At 46.5% G+C, this 15,130-nt stretch overlaps 2 protein-coding genes across 2 annotated transcripts; both read right to left on the bottom strand.

The window, feature by feature from the left end:
- Positions 1–914: 914 nt before the first annotated feature.
- LOC112878962 (nucleobase-ascorbate transporter 6-like) lies at positions 915–6,639 on the bottom strand. The gene is made up of 14 exons (XM_025943247.1): positions 6,350–6,639; positions 4,890–4,987; positions 4,633–4,809; positions 4,448–4,548; positions 4,228–4,303; positions 4,093–4,152; positions 3,806–3,990; positions 3,608–3,704; positions 3,407–3,493; positions 3,255–3,313; positions 3,046–3,137; positions 1,980–2,057; positions 1,708–1,868; positions 915–1,628 (listed from the first exon to the last, which is right to left on the bottom strand). The coding sequence occupies exons 1-14, from the start codon at positions 6,459–6,461 to the stop codon at positions 1,410–1,412; spliced, it is 1,602 nt and encodes a 533-aa protein (XP_025799032.1). The 5' UTR covers positions 6,462–6,639; the 3' UTR covers positions 915–1,409.
- Positions 6,640–9,509: 2,870 nt separating this feature from the next.
- On the bottom strand, positions 9,510–12,751 carry LOC112877366 (protein LSM12 homolog B). The gene is made up of 5 exons (XM_025941696.1): positions 12,512–12,751; positions 12,250–12,418; positions 10,552–10,632; positions 9,823–9,946; positions 9,510–9,708 (listed from the first exon to the last, which is right to left on the bottom strand). The coding sequence occupies exons 1-5, from the start codon at positions 12,630–12,632 to the stop codon at positions 9,655–9,657; spliced, it is 549 nt and encodes a 182-aa protein (XP_025797481.1). The 5' UTR covers positions 12,633–12,751; the 3' UTR covers positions 9,510–9,654.
- Positions 12,752–15,130: the final 2,379 nt, after the last annotated feature.

The raw sequence follows: 15,130 nt of genomic DNA, 5'->3' as shown, positions 1-15,130 counted from the left end.
GGGGCATCACGGTGAGAGTCCTGATGGAACCGGGTTAGCGCGGCGGCGGCGAATCCTGCGGCGGGATCCGTCGGAGGAGAACAACATGGGGGCAAGGACTTGAACTTGCTAGGGCGGGCACCGGAGCCAAGGAGGACGACATCGCAGGGGCAAGGAAGACGATCAGGCGTCGCGCCTCATTTCGGCATTTTATGGCCCAGCACACACATGACCTTTTTTCTCCTCTGCTGCTTTCTTCTCCACGTCACCGCTGCCGCCGCCGCCGTTTCTCCTCTGCATCGCAGCTGGGACTCGGGGTTCGGGCTGCCAAAGGTGGGGTTTCTCTGGTGAGGCACTAGTGTAAGGGGAGGGTCTTCGAGCGGCGGTGGCAACGAGTTGTGGGTGGGACGGCAAGGCAGCGGGCGCCGCCGGTGGTGGAGGACATCCGTTGGGCGGTGTAGGCGGTAGGGGCATCAGGGCAAGAGCCTCGACGGAGCCGGGTTAGGGCGGCGGCGGCGAATCCTGCGGCGGGAGCTATCGGAGGAAAACGGCATGGGGGCAAAGACTTGAACTTGCTAGGGCGGGCGGCGGAGCCAAGGAGGACGGCGGCGCAGGGGCGAGGAAGATGATGCTTGGTTGGTGGGCGCAGGGGCGAGGAAGATGATGCTTGGTTGGTGGGCCGGCGGAGACATTCTTAAGGTGAAGAAGATGAATGATGTCGCCCACGGTGACATCTAATTCCCCTAGTCCAGGAGTCCAACTCAGGGTTGTGTTCCCCCCTGTTTTTACACTGCGCGCACTAGAACAACCAAAATCGCAATTCACTTGGTAGAAAGTCAATTTTTCAGAAAGAAAAAAAAGAACCCTTCGACAGAATAAAAGCTTACCCCTATTCACATTCACTGAATCATCAACAACTGCTAAGACAGAACAGATTGAGAAGAAACAACACACAGAATTTGGTTCCTCGAATAAAACCCAATCACAACTCCACAGGACAAGGCTACGCTGGAACCAGTTGCTACGTAACAAAGACCAGTAACCACCAAAGTTAACATTGCCGAAGACTCAGTGGTGGATTCCTACAATATTAGCATAGTGCACTACAATGGCACTGTCATTGATCCCGTTTGTGGATGAGAATTTACAATAACATATATGATGAACGGGCTAACACTCTAACAGGGCATTCTCAACCGCAAACGGGTAACCAAAATTTCCTACTTTTGGCACCAAAATAGAGTATGAAATATACAACAGCAACTTGACATAACGAAGGCAATTGCAGTGCACCACTGTAGGATTTTGCATCTTTTAGGGGCATAACATTTCCATATACCAAGACAATCCAGATCAACAGTGCCACTGCCAGAGAATAGGGGGGTAGACAGTTCGGAGTAACAGAGTATCTGTCATTAACCACAGCAAGCTCAGACTGATGGGAAGAACTTGTTCAGGTTGAATGGCAGGGAGTAGAACTCCTCACTTCTTGTGTCAGTCCTGTATGAACGGAATTTATCCCACCAATGGTATCCTCGGTCTTTTCTGACAGAACTTTCATGCCTATGAATAGTGTTGTCCAGTAGATATGCAACAAAGCCAGCAACAAACGCCTTGGACGAGAATAACACATTTATCATGTCATTGAACTGTAAGGTTAGACGAGACAATGATCAGTTCCCCTCCATATAACAGTTAGGATATGTAAAAGGCTGTGCTGTTGCATACCCATCTTGAATGTGTGTGAACAGGACCATAACCAGCAACAGATGTGTACTCGTTGAAGTATTGAGGAACCGAAAAGCCCATGAAAACTGAGAACCCAAGGATGAACTTGGTCCTAAAGCTGTTGAGATTACAGAACTGAAGGAAGCCAAGCCCAGCAGAACCTGTTGGCAGAGTACCAGCACAGTTGATCACAAATACACATATATGTGATGCACCAATCATTATAATTTAAAATAAGACTAAAAAATGTAAGGCCAGAGATTTCTACTCACCAGCATAAGCAAAGAAGATACAGTACAGAGCTGCAAATATGGGTGCAGGTATTGATGCGAACACAGCTCCAAATTTGCCTGGGTAGTCAAAATGACCCAATAGTACAACGTAAGTATTGATGTTCTGAAGTGGCCAGAGCATGCAAGATCGAAATGCAGATGCTAGTTATTTCCATTGAATGCCAATTTAGGTTAAGTAGATTCCTCAAAAAGGAAAAGGTTAAGTAGAAGTACTGTAAACATCATTGGTGCCAATTACTGAGTGAACCACACACAGAACGAGAATGAATTAAGAAAAACTGCACATTGCATTTTCAAAATAGTTTGATTTAATTCTCTTTTGGGTCCAATAAATTGTTATTAATACTTGTGCTTTACATTCACTAAAATGGATGTCCATTGTAGTAGAACACGCACAGATTCAGAACTATATCAATTGACCATCATATTCCATCAAGTTACCGTTAGAGTCGCACTTTCTAGATTTAAAAATGAGAAATCATGACCTATCACGGACAGGTCCATTCCCATTCTATAGTTGTAGATAGTGTTATAGGTCATCTAAGAAGTCAGCACTACACAAGCTACTGACTGGTCTATCACAGTAAATAAAAGTCAAAGACGATTGTCTTTTAATAACAATGGTCCATTAAATTCATCTAAAGAAAACATTTAAGCACAAGCTTTCGACTCTGGGGTCAAGTAGAAGCTTAGGTTATGAAAATATGTTCGTCACAGTTCGGTTTCTTCGGAAAACTACTGCAAGATATCTCCTATTGACAGGCCTGGTTCTAGATCTCATGTGGATACCTGGTCTTGAAACTTCCAAATGAACACAATCAACTATCTATATAATATGCACCACCAACATCTTAACAACCTCATAAAGAAAAAAAAGGAAGGTCCCTATTCAATAACTAATATCATAGCAGGCTTGTGGGGCAAACAAAACCAGACCAATTTCAAAGTTCCATCATATGTGTAGGTTGGTTTTTTAAAAAAAGCCTTTGCTATCTCAAATGATCTAGTAAAGAATCAAATACTAGTTTCATGAAAAGCAACTTACCCAGAATAGAAAAGAATATCATGAAACCAGCTGATATCTGAACTACCCTTCGGCTACCAACACGTGTCAAAGCTAGCAAACCAGCATTTTCACTGCAGAAAAGGAAATGATTGTTGTATCAAAACCGAATTAGATTTATTCCAAAAGAGAATAGTTGTATAAAAAAGGAAATGAGACGCATCACTTAAAATGAACTGTCTGGTCCTTACACTGATACAGAAGACCCATTTCCTGTCCCAAATAGCCCATCCAGAAGAATACCGATGCCCTAAGCATGAACAAGTACATGGTCTAAGTGAGTTCAAGTTTACAATTATCTAGTAAAATTTGAACATGTGGTAGACAGAAAAATAACATGTACCTGCCAGCCAATACCACGGCTAAGAACAGAGGGTGGGATTGGTGTGGCACTAGCATACCTAGAAACAGCAATGAACGCCCCAGTAGACTACAGACATAAGAGTTAGTCAGTTAGTGAGATCATTATTATATCACTATACAAACCCACATATTGCAATTATGTGCAGGAAAATTGGATTCTCCTATGAGCATGGAGCCAAACCTCCACAAGAGCAACAAATGATGCAGCCATCATAGCAAATGCTTCACCCGCATCAAAAGTTGGAGCGCCCCACTGAAAGGGATATGGCACTCTTATCCTGTCATTTAATTTGTGAAAAAGTTGGGAACTAATCACACATTTTGACAGCAAGCATGGTAACAAAATGGACAGTTGTATCTTCAGAAATGCAAACAGTACCAGGGTGCGCCACCAATTAATCCAGAACGGTCAGTGCGGCAATGGAATTGAGTCTTTGGTGGTGCATTCCTGTATGCTCCTCCAACAGTGAGAAGATATGCGTAGAGCCACACTATGGGAATAGTGAACAGGACAGCAAACCGGTCGAAGATAGACTTCAGCATGTGTACAGTGTGTGGCAGGTACTGCAAAAATTGAACAGAAAGGAAAATTGCTGTTGGATGACACGAAAAGTGCTAGTTAGCAAAATGGGGGTGATGGACACATGTATAGAAATCCAATCATACCATTGCAAAGATCACCAGTAGGATAAGTTCAGGGAGACCAATCTCAACACACTTGGCAATCTGGGTATTTATAGTTCAAGCATAAGCCATATCCTTGAATTAATAGTAAGTGCAAACACAATTATCAATTCTTACCGAGGGAAAACCTAGCTCATAGAGTCCAAAGCCAACTAGTGCCACTAAAGGAGCAGCTGAAAGAGGACTCAGATACCTGAAACAAAACCAGTACATACAAGTATACAACCTCATGTGAGACAAGAGTAACATGTCTCCTGCAAGATTCTTTCTTGCTTGAGTACCTCTGGAGCAGATACTGAAATTAGAAATACAATTACTAATTTGTACACCTTCCTACCTGGCAACATTACGCCAAAGGCCACTGAAGCCAACTATAATCTGTAAGGCTGAAGCAACAATCAATGCACCTTGTGTTCCACGCATGATGCGGAGAAATTTCTTCACGGAATAACAGGAAACATCAGGTCCAGGTCTACACAGCTAAGCTCAGAAAGCAAGTAGATTGTAGTACTTTTAACATACAGTGTGTGGATTAGGTTCATTGGCGTAACGTCCAGCAAGGATGATTGAGATGGTAGGCAGCACAAAAGTGTATGACCCGCCAATCACTGCAGGCAGCCTGGTACCAAAGAAACTCTGCAGGAGGGTGTTGATCCCTGCCACGAACAGCAATGTCTGGATAACCACTGCTTTGTCCTCCTAACATAAGAAGGGACTGTTAGTATTCGATTGACAACTTAAGACCACCGCAACATGAATAACTAAGTTTGAAATCTCACATTGTTTCCTCCCATTTGTGGAACTAGTGCTGTTGGGATGATCACAGTGGTACCCAGCATGACCAGATAATGCTGGAACCCAAGAAGAATGGCCTCGGCTACAATGCAGACAACCCCATAGTATCAAGTTAGAGCAAAAAGTTCTTCAAATAATATCATATCAACGTATTGAATAGCACAAGCATGTGCACGACAGAATCATAGGTATACCACGGTCAACTATGTTTGTAAAGTGCATGAAGCTAATCCAACAGAGTATATGACATCAAGGTTAAAGCAGTGAATTAAAAAATACAAAGGATGTTATGGTATGCAGCAAATGGATCATTTTTTTTCCAAAATGCTGGTGTCTTTCACTCCCTCCAGCCATGGAGGGGGCAAACTCAAGCCAGTAGATACAAAATTGTAGCAATATGCCATAAAACTACACGGCATAAAAGGCGATAGTGGGATTTTACAGCAACACAGCCAAATCAAGCGTTACATCCGCAACAACATCACGACAACACGTTCGTTAGCATGCTGAATAGACCAATGCGTCAGTTCATGCAACACGGCAGAAAGCCCCAACTCAATAATACAGAGAATCAATGCAACTCTAAAGTAACAACGACATATCCATATGGTAAGTCAGGTTGGGAGCTGGCTTGTAGCCACTGTCATAGTGTATACCAATTCAATGATGTACATGTACCATATATTACGCACAAACTAAAAATGGATTAGCCACAGTTGAGTAACCAAAAAGGCCAGGGGGGCATGTGCCTAGGACTGAAAAGAGTCAACGCCAGAGTTAATTAACACCAAAATTACCCGATAGAACTCTAAACCAGCACTAGGTTTCCTGAATATTCCATCCACACAACCGAGAAGTCTCAATCCCAGGAATATACCATGGCCATCAATCAATGTGACAACAAACCGGGATGGCAGATTCGGGAGCTGTGCGCAACTTGAGCATCAAGAGCAACAACAAACACCCTCATTTGACGATTCCTTTGGAAGCCCATTTGGCGGATATACGCAACTAGCAACAACAGAAAGCTCAGGCAGAAAGTATATTAGGATGGGAAAGGCGAACAACTTTTCAGAAGTATATTAGGATGGGATTGAGACGGGGAAAGCTCAGGCAGATCTCGCAAATCCCCCGCAAATCCCACTCGCCACTCGACGATATGTGAAGGCCACACCGCACCGACGCCACGGACCCTCGACAACGACGCGCGGAACTGCGACGTCCGTGGCAGCACCGCAGGCATCGCTATCGCAACCACCCTCCCTACCGGCCGGGACCGAACAAACCCCATCGAAATTGCGCGCTCCCCCGCGCCACGGAGTCCGTTGCTCCCCAACAGCGACGTGCGCCAGCGGAGGCGGCAACCGAACGGGAAAGCACCCGTCCCGCCGGTAGCCGGGAAGGAAGCGGAGGTGGGGGAGGGAGGGGGTGGATGGAGACTCACGCCACGGCGGAGGGCTGGTGATGCAGTAGGAGACCCCCGGGAGCTGGTCCTTGACGGGGTGCGGCGTGAGGTCGTCCTGCTTCGGCGCCGCCCCGCCTCCTCCCCCTGCCATCCCGCTGCGCCTCCGAGATCACACGCACGCCGCACTGGGGCACCGCTCCCTTCCTTCCCCCCTCGCAGGCCGCAATGCGAGCGCGAGGAGCAGCAGCAGCGGTGGCGTGGTGCGTGCGGGAGTGGTGGTGGTGGTAGCGCGCAGCAGTGGAGGAGGAGTAGAGTGTTGTAGTGGTGGCACTGGATCAGAGGGAGGGAGGGTGAGGTGAGGCGACAGGGGGTAGAGCCGTAGCGGTAGCAGAGGGCGAGGCGGACGCGGTCAAAAAAGCGAGCGCTCGGGCGCTGCAGCGGGGCCAGCGCAGGGACTGGGAGGGGGCGGTTGTTTTGTCAGTGCGCGTCCGCGTCGTCGTCGTCGACGACTCGTCGCCGCCCCGCCCTCCCCGGGCCTCTGCCGCTGCGGCTGCGGGAGGACAGTTCAGAGTTCACGCCCCGCCCCCGCACGGCTCCAAAACCGCATTTATGCGGGCGTTGTTTTGCGTGTGTGCGCGAGCGAGCCGTCCGAATCTCTCCTGCCTGCCCTCCCTTCCGCGGCGCGGTGGGGGCGTCGGGTGGGCCTGCCGGCTGCCGCCTCCGCGCTCGCCTCGGCGGCCAGCACGGCACGAAGCCACCACTCCCCAGCAGCCCGCCACGCCGCGCTGCCGCGGAAGGAACGAGCCCAGTTTTTCCTCGGATCCTCGGGCGCGTTTCGCACGGCGGATTTGACCACATTTTGAGGGTCGCTCGTTCCCGTCCCCGTTTTCCGCTGTGGCGTCGTCCGCTGCGCGCGTTCAGGGTTTTCTCCGGGCGTTGGGAACGTGGCGGCGGTGGATTATGCGTGAAGGAAGAGGCGACCTTTTCACCGGCTGGCTGATGGCGTGGTTGCAGCGGGGGGTTTGTTGGGCACTGGGAGCACTCAGCAGAGCGCGCGCACCCCTTTTGCATCGGGGCGAGCTCAGCTCGGAGCTGCGTGGAATTGTTGTGGCGGTTACTGTGCTGCGCGTTCAAAAGATAGTGCAGGGAGGACTGGAGGAGTAGGCGCTGGCAGAGGAGGCGTGTTTTTTCGCCTTTTCTGTGCCTGTGTCTCGTTCCGAGGGGGTGAGGTGAACAGAGCACAGAGCAGGCAGGGGGGTGGCGGGGTGCTTTTGACCTGTACGCAAAGCTGCGCTGCCGTACCGCTCCCTATCATTGTGCTCCACTGCCCCCTCTCCGCTTCGCGCTTCGGCAGCGCAGCGTTTTTTGCCCTCTTCTGCTGGTGTGATCTTACCCCGGCGAGAATGATTAGTCACGGGCCGGCAGGGCTCGCAACGCAGCCAGCGAGGATCACACGCACGCACACACGCTGACAATCTTCCAGCACCACTTGTTTATCCGCTCGTTCGTAATGAGTAGTGACCCAGGGATCCTACTGGTTTCTTCTCGGTAACTTATCGGAGGGAGCTTCTAGTACCGCACCTGCAAGTGGTTCGTTGTGACCTTGCATTAAACTAGGAAAAGGAGGGTGTGCTTGATGGCCATGGAGATCTCGAGCTCTCGCCGGCCACGAGGAGGGAACGCATGGGCCTCGCCCGTCTGGGGATTTGCTAACCGATCCATGATGAAGCAATTGGCATGTGGGTGGGGGAAGAAGTCCTCGCATGCGTACAAGGGAAGCATGTGGGACTGTGGGAGCACTGGCCAGATGTGATGGTTGCAAGTGCATGGGAATTTCCAGGGTTGAAATGAATGCATAGTATCTCAACGACTCAACACATGGATTCACTCGTGCTGCCGGGCTTTGCATATTTATTGTTCGTGAATCCGCGAGTAGATTTTGTGCAGTTATTACGGTTTGTGACTTGACACCTGAGGAAGTCACGGACGGGGACAAAACGCGCGGCGACTGCCACGTTTTTGCATTTATTAGCGCTGCCGCTCCGACATGCTTCTCGCTAAAAAGCCTGATCGGCAGCTCGATACTATTACCCCTAAGCTTTCATTTACCCGTACTATTTATTTATTTTAAATTAAAATTAGCTAATTTTGATCAAACCTATAGTCTATAGAAGATACAGCAACAATTATACTATTCAATATATGCACTATCAACGTATACTTCATGGTGGATTCAATTAAATAAATTTAATATTATAAATATTATTATTTTCTCTATAAATTTGGTTCAAATTGACCAAATTTAACTTAAAAATTAATAGTACATAAAAATAGAGGAAGTAGTACACGTGACTAGCAGTCATTCAGGTAAAGCGCTGGAGCGGAAGGCTGAAAGCACTGACAGTGGATTCCTTCCCATCCGTAAGGTGCGCAGTTGTACCGGTACTCGTACATCTTTCCACACTCATGCAGTGTGTCTGTATTGAAAGACAGAAGGAGCGAGGAAGACGGTGGCGAAGGCGGCGTCTGTCGCATGAACTGATGAACAATCGTAGAGGTCGAGACCCAGCGCGAGACGGGATTTTGCAGAATCTGTGCAAGAAAATAGTGCGATCTCACGACGTAAAGCAAATCCAGCATGTAAACCCACTAATCAACCTCGGTTACAACAACATCCGGCTTAATAAAAGAATTAACGGGTTTCGCAAAAAAAAAAGAACTAACGGGATCTTAACCCCCGTACGCGCAGGACCGGCAGTGATTTTTTTTTTCTTTTGAAGCTGCAGTGAACTCTGAGCGAGCGGACTTGCACGGACAATAGCAAGACAATAACCCCGGCACTGTCACATTATCGCCAACCAGATCTTTCTCTAAACTGGTGACTGGGAAATATTAAATGAACTCCTATGCTTGTGCCCATGTTTTCTTAACTGGGAGGTAATTGATTTCCGTACCAAAAAAACGTTGTTGTGACAGGGCAAAGTAGAATTACTGGCAACCCAGATAAAACAATAAACTCTAGTGGATGAATTTTCAGAGCAGCACCCTTCTTTTGCTACAACCACCCATCAGCTCTCCAAGTGTGCTGCTTCAGTCCAACTCTCCCTAACGACCAGCGATTAAACAGCAGTACAATACGATGCGCTATAATCCATTCAAAGCGCACATGCCGTCTATCAAGGAGTACAGAACTCGCTCATAGTCTCATATATGTAGTTATTATTATGAAAATGAATCTTGCTGAAACATTTTTTAGAAAAGTTCGTTGAGGATAATAAGAAAAGTGGCTGCAGTATTAGAAATACAACACGGGGTTAATGTAAAAATTAGTTAAGCCTTGTAAGTTAAGAGAATTGGCCAGGTACACGCGCATGCAATCTTTTCCTTTCAAAGTCAATCTGCAAGAAATAAACACACCCAAAAACAGAATGGTGATAAAAAAACTTGTTAGTCCCTTCACTGCTTCAATAGTGTAAAAGTATGAACAATGACTACAAGAGTGAAGTATTTACCACTTTCTTAACACGTTCATTTGCTGCAGCTGTTCCTCCGCTAACATTTTCAGGCAGGTAAGGACTGCGAACACGGACCTCCTTCATTACAATAATGTCAGTCTTGTCCCATTGAACTGGAAGCCTGATGGAGTGGAATAATATAATTTGTTATCCGTACACACATGCCATATGCACAAATAGAATCTCCTAACAGAGATAACGAGCAAGGCACAACAAGAGAATCAATTTGCTCTAATAAACTAGAGCAAACCATAACAAGAAAGTAGAGAATCAATTTGCTCTAATAAACTAGAGCAAACCATAACAAGAAAGTAGGAGGTGCTGAATTCTCCCCAAGTGTATAGAGAACTTTCACATTTTCATGACCTTGCATCAACAGCATCCCTTGCCATAAGCCCTTAATTGAATATTTATCGAAGGTATAACTTGATATTGATCCAGTTGTCCTAGTCTTAAACTCATTCTGGTAATTTCCATAACTTTCGTAAAGTTCCAGTCAGTTGCTTTTAGACTATACTTATGGAGGATGTGTTCTATGTAAACTTGGAAAAGTATCAAAGAGTTCATTATCAATTATGCATACAGAGAAACCAAAAATACAGTTGCAGCGAGAAACATTAAAAAATGATAAAGAAAATTTGACCAGAGTAGAGAATAAACAATGATGTCTGGCCTAAAATTTGGTGTAGAATATTCTCAAAAGAAGATAAGTAGAGGTTAACTTACGTCTTGGACAGTGCATCGAATATACTTTGAGCTTCTGGGGTGACACCAACACCAATTCTCTCTGCTTCAATCTCAGCTTGCCTGCAAATCATCACATGTGCTGTGAGAAGTGATTTGGCTGAGTAGAAAGTAATGCCATAAAGGATAATTCTTATGTTGATAAAATATAACAATAAACCCACAGTTCATACAAATGGTTAGTCAAAAACATTAACCTCTGAGAAACTTCTACAATTAAAACCAATGATCAGACAACTTCCCAAATTGAGTAGCCTAATTTTGGGTATCAAGTTGAACATCATCCATCAAGATGGTAGCAGAAGAAAAATGCTGACAGAAGAAACTTAAACTAAAAATATCTTCATTAAACTAGAATTTGCCTTGCTTCATGGTCACCCTGATTGCCCCTTAAGACCATACCTAATGTTTGAAATCTAATAGTCCACTGGGCATATGCATCACATACTCACAGTAAAACCAGGACAAAGGTGAATATATAATTTAGAGACCTCACTTCCTCAGAAAATACAAGCCTAGCAGTTTCTTTTTCTTTATTTCTTTTTGCAGGTCAGTTACATGTTGCATGCTTGTACTTCCAAGGAAGATGCTAACAAAGCAGAACAAAACAACAAACCATGCACACCTAATTGATACAAACATGAAAAAAGGCCATGTTCAATGCTTAATATTCTATGCATTGTGCTATGCTAGTTAGGTTGGCCAGTTTTCTTTTTCCATAACAGGGTATCCCGAATTTCATTACCAAGGTAGGAAACTACAAAGTTCTGATTGAATCTGAATATCCATGATCTACCAACATAAACGCTAGAACTGTCACAGCACAGGAGATGCTTTATTTATTACATCCCGAAAATACTTCCAGATAAACTTTGAAAAAACCATCACTACTAGGAACCCCAGCTTCCAAATCGAAAGAACGATACCAAACTCCTATACACAGCATGACTATCATCTAAAAGTAGACATCAACATTCATATCCATCGATCTTTTCACTAATCTGGAATGAACATTGCCCGTGTTTCAGACCTTGGCACTTCTTATGGATGGAAACTCTGCACCACAGCCTTCAGTTGGCCAGGTTTTGATCTGCCCTGACTATAATTGCCAACAAATGAAATACAACTCTGACCAGATTGTGAAGCTCACAAGTATGCATCTTTCACAAGATATAAAATCTTTTATTAAACTGAAATCTTTACTACCATGTGTCTATAACAATTAAGAGCAGCATATTCAATATGTTTCCTTATTTTCTTAGTTGACATATCTTGACGCAGCCATTTGGTCTAATGATGAAGGCCAGGATCTGCAAACCAAGACAAACAGCCCTCCTATCTCCAGGCATGTACGCTTCCCCTTCACTTTGATAAAATTTTGCGTTTATACTGGTATTGATGTTTCGACATGGAAATAATTGATCACTTTTACCAGCTAAAAGAGTCAGGTCCAACTGGGAGGCACAGCTTCAGCAATAGTGGATTTAGGCCACACATGGAAAGATGAGTCTAGATTGCATTGCTTTGCTCTGGACACGAGTTCACATTTACACTAGCTAGTATTCGAAAAAGTTAACTGCCAATTAATACTTGTTTCTCCAAGATTGACGCCTTATACATAAGCCCTTATATATAAGCAGCCCAAATCGGCATATTATGCAATCACAGTGATTGACGCACCTGAGCGCGGCCTCCTCCCGCGCATAAATCGCGTCGAGGTCGAGCGTGCAGCCGGCAGGATCTAGTGGGTCGTCACCCTTGCTGACCACGGAGAACTCCCGGATGTAGTTCGCCTTGAGCACCCTCACGTTCCGCCGCTCCCCCCTCTCCGCCCTCCCCACGCCCTCCTGTGATCTACGCCGTCATGGAAACAAAACAAACAACTCGCGCAATATGAACAACCAGATGGGGGCGCGGAACACGAGCGATTTGGGAAGGATATGGATGACGAGGAGGTTGGATGGGCGGTCGAAGGCGACAATCTGGCCCTCGAACTCCTCCCCGAGGGTGGTCTTCGCGGAGATCACCACGCCGATGGCGAACTCCTCGCCGCCGGCCTCCATGCCGCCGCCGCCGCCGCTCGGTGGTCGATGGGGTGGAGGCGGAGAGGGAGCTCCGTAGGGGTTTGGGGTATTCGGTGAACTCTGGGGACTCCGGCCGACGCGAGAGAGCCGGTAAAAATCTTGGGAAGCAGGGGAAAATTCTACGGCCTGCTGTTAAGACAGTGGGCCTAACAGTTCAGGGCCCGTTCCGACATCCTGGTGTCTCCTGTGTCCATACGGCCCGGGCCCGTTACAAGACGCCTCCTATAAACCCTCCAAAACCCTGCCCTATGGGCTGGGCCAGATCACGAAGGATCATCATCAGCGGCGCACAGGGGGGCGTCTATTCCTCGCTTGTGCAAGTGCCAGCTGAGCTATCGCTCGCGCCTCTAGCCCCCACCGCCTTCATCTTTCCCGTCTCCAGTGGCTTCCCCCGCCGGATCCACCGCTCGGTGCTGCTCCCGTTCGAGAAAACTGCACTGCTGTCTGGTATTTTTACCATCAGTCTAACTACAGATATTCTTATCTAACGTAGATGATTATTTGGTGAGGGATCGTCGGATCTAAAATTTGAAGATGAACGTAAGGACACAAAATATAAATTTAGACAGGTTTAGACCGTTAGAGTAGCGTAATACCCTACGTCCTATTTTCAGGTGTTGTATATTGCGCTCTGCGCTTGGGTATTGAGTTGTCTGTTGGCTGCTCTCTGTTGGTTCTCTCTCTGCCTATCTAGGTATCCCTACCCTCCTTTATATATCTTAGGGGACGGGGTTCCTAGTAGGATTACAAGATAGTAGTCCTACTAGGAATACAAGGTATCTTTTTTTCTTACGAGCAGCTTCCTTATGGTACCCAGGGGATCTATCCCTAACAATCCCCCGAACTCTTCGTAGCCGAGTACTGCAGGCATTTCGAGTACTTCTAAAGTAGTCTTCGGCTTCTTCTGAAACTCCGTCTTAAAGATCTTCTTCGAGTACTTCCTTGGTTGCATCGAGGCTATGAGGTGCTCATGCACTGAATAGCTTCAAGTCTTCTTTTGTATAGGGTGCGATGGAAAATTGCACTCTATATGGAGTAGCCCCCGAGCCTTAGGTTGAATCGAAGAATCAGGCTGATGGTCATATTAGTTTTGAATCTTCCTTACTTACTCTTCGTATATATTCGAAAAATAAGTAGTCGATGCCACGTATCCTGCAGCCCCCGAGTCTTAAATCCAAAACCCTTAGATTCGGAAAAAGGATCTAAGAATCGTGGTATTGGTGTTATTCTGAAATCCCGAGAAAAACAATTCGCCTTCTGCATAGTGAAATTGAGCCTCCCACTGGTTTATTTAACCGCGCGGTGACTTAAAGTTTCTTCTGCACCCTCAGTCTTCATATGAGTCGTCTTCGAGTAGTTTTGCGGCGTCTAACCCCCGAGCTTACGAGTCAGGAGAGCCGAAGGAGCCATGTCGAGTAGTGTGCATCGCCCAGCCCCTAAGCCTGGGAACTAGCGGAACTGTAATGGCACACCATGCTGCCTGAAGGGTTGTTGCCGAAGTTTGATCTGAAAAAGACAATACATACATTATGTAGCATAATGTAAAGATACCGAATATTACTCAGTAATAATGTGAAGACACCAAAATTTATTTGGTGTAAAAATTGCTGTGTCGAGCTCTATTTTAGACCATTTAAATCTTCCGAATAGTCCACCCTTTACGTTCACCCGGTCCCAGTTTAGCCTTCGCCCATAGCATGTATAAGTCGCTTAGGTCTCTTGCCTTCGCTCATACAGGACGGGTCGCTTAGGTCATGACTGGAGACTCGAGATTTCACGGATTAAGTCATTTGCTACTCGAGTAGATTAGCGACCGTTAGGAGGAGACAACAAGCAGAAAATAGTCGTCATGCGACAAAGAGGATACGCAGTGCGCAAAAGGTAGTCGACGAAGTGTAGCTCTGGAGGGTTTCAATACCCGTCGAGAGACGTACACGGATAAGTAGTCGGCGAAGTGTAGCTCTAGAGGGTTTTATGCCCATTGAAAGATGAACACAGATAGGTAGCCGTCTTGTGAAGAACAAGTCGAAAAAGGTATAAGTCACTTAGCTTGATTCGTGGACGAATGTCGACGAAACCGTGGAGCTCGTTGATGGAGCTGTGATAGTTTGTTGATGAAGCTCGACTAGTCGGAGTCGATTCCGACTAGTTTTCAAGTCGAGACGAGTAGTTGATGTAGTCGTCGGCGGGCCGCCGATCATCCTCGCGAAGTTGAAGTAGTCGAACTCGTCGTTGCTGCGCGCGGACATTGCGGCACAAGCCGAAGTTGAACCGGGTCGTCGAGGTCGGCGGTCGCGGCGCATCGACTTTGTAGCGCGAGGTGAAGTCGAGCCGAGTCGTCGAGGTCGATGTAGCCGTTCGTTGAAGGATTCGATCTCGAACTCGATGAATCGATCCGCCGATGCATATGTACGAAGTAGCAATCCACCACCTTGACTGGATTGATGTTGATGAAGAGGTCCTTCAAATTCGCTCAA

Source organism: Panicum hallii, chromosome 1 (genome assembly GCF_002211085.1).
Source record: "Panicum hallii strain FIL2 chromosome 1, PHallii_v3.1, whole genome shotgun sequence".
In the NCBI taxonomy this organism is placed as follows: Eukaryota; Viridiplantae; Streptophyta; class Magnoliopsida; order Poales; family Poaceae; genus Panicum; species Panicum hallii.
The sequence above is the reverse complement of the archived record's forward strand: the minus strand, read 5'-3'. Positions and strand labels throughout refer to the sequence as shown.

What these genes read in the sequence shown, in the direction of transcription:
- LOC112878962 (XM_025943247.1), bottom strand. Translation starts at nt 6,461, where the DNA reads ATGGCAGGGGGAGGAGGCGGGGCGGCGCCGAAGCAGGACGACCTCACG. An exon ending in ATGAGCTAGGTTTTCCCTCG is followed by an intron (nt 4,153 to 4,227) that starts GTAAGAATTGAT and finishes ATAAATACCCAG; the next exon opens with ATTGCCAAGTGTGTTGAGAT. An exon ending in AATGGGTCTTCTGTATCAGT is followed by an intron (nt 3,138 to 3,254) that starts GTAAGGACCAGA and finishes CCTTTTCTGCAG; the next exon opens with TGAAAATGCTGGTTTGCTAG.
- LOC112877366 (XM_025941696.1), bottom strand. Translation starts at nt 12,632, where the DNA reads ATGGAGGCCGGCGGCGAGGAGTTCGCCATCGGCGTGGTGATCTCCGCG. An exon ending in CGGGAGGAGGCCGCGCTCAG is followed by an intron (nt 10,633 to 12,249) that starts GTGCGTCAATCA and finishes GATGATTTGCAG; the next exon opens with GCAAGCTGAGATTGAAGCAG. An exon ending in ATGAACGTGTTAAGAAAGTG is followed by an intron (nt 9,709 to 9,822) that starts GTAAATACTTCA and finishes TATTTCTTGCAG; the next exon opens with ATTGACTTTGAAAGGAAAAG.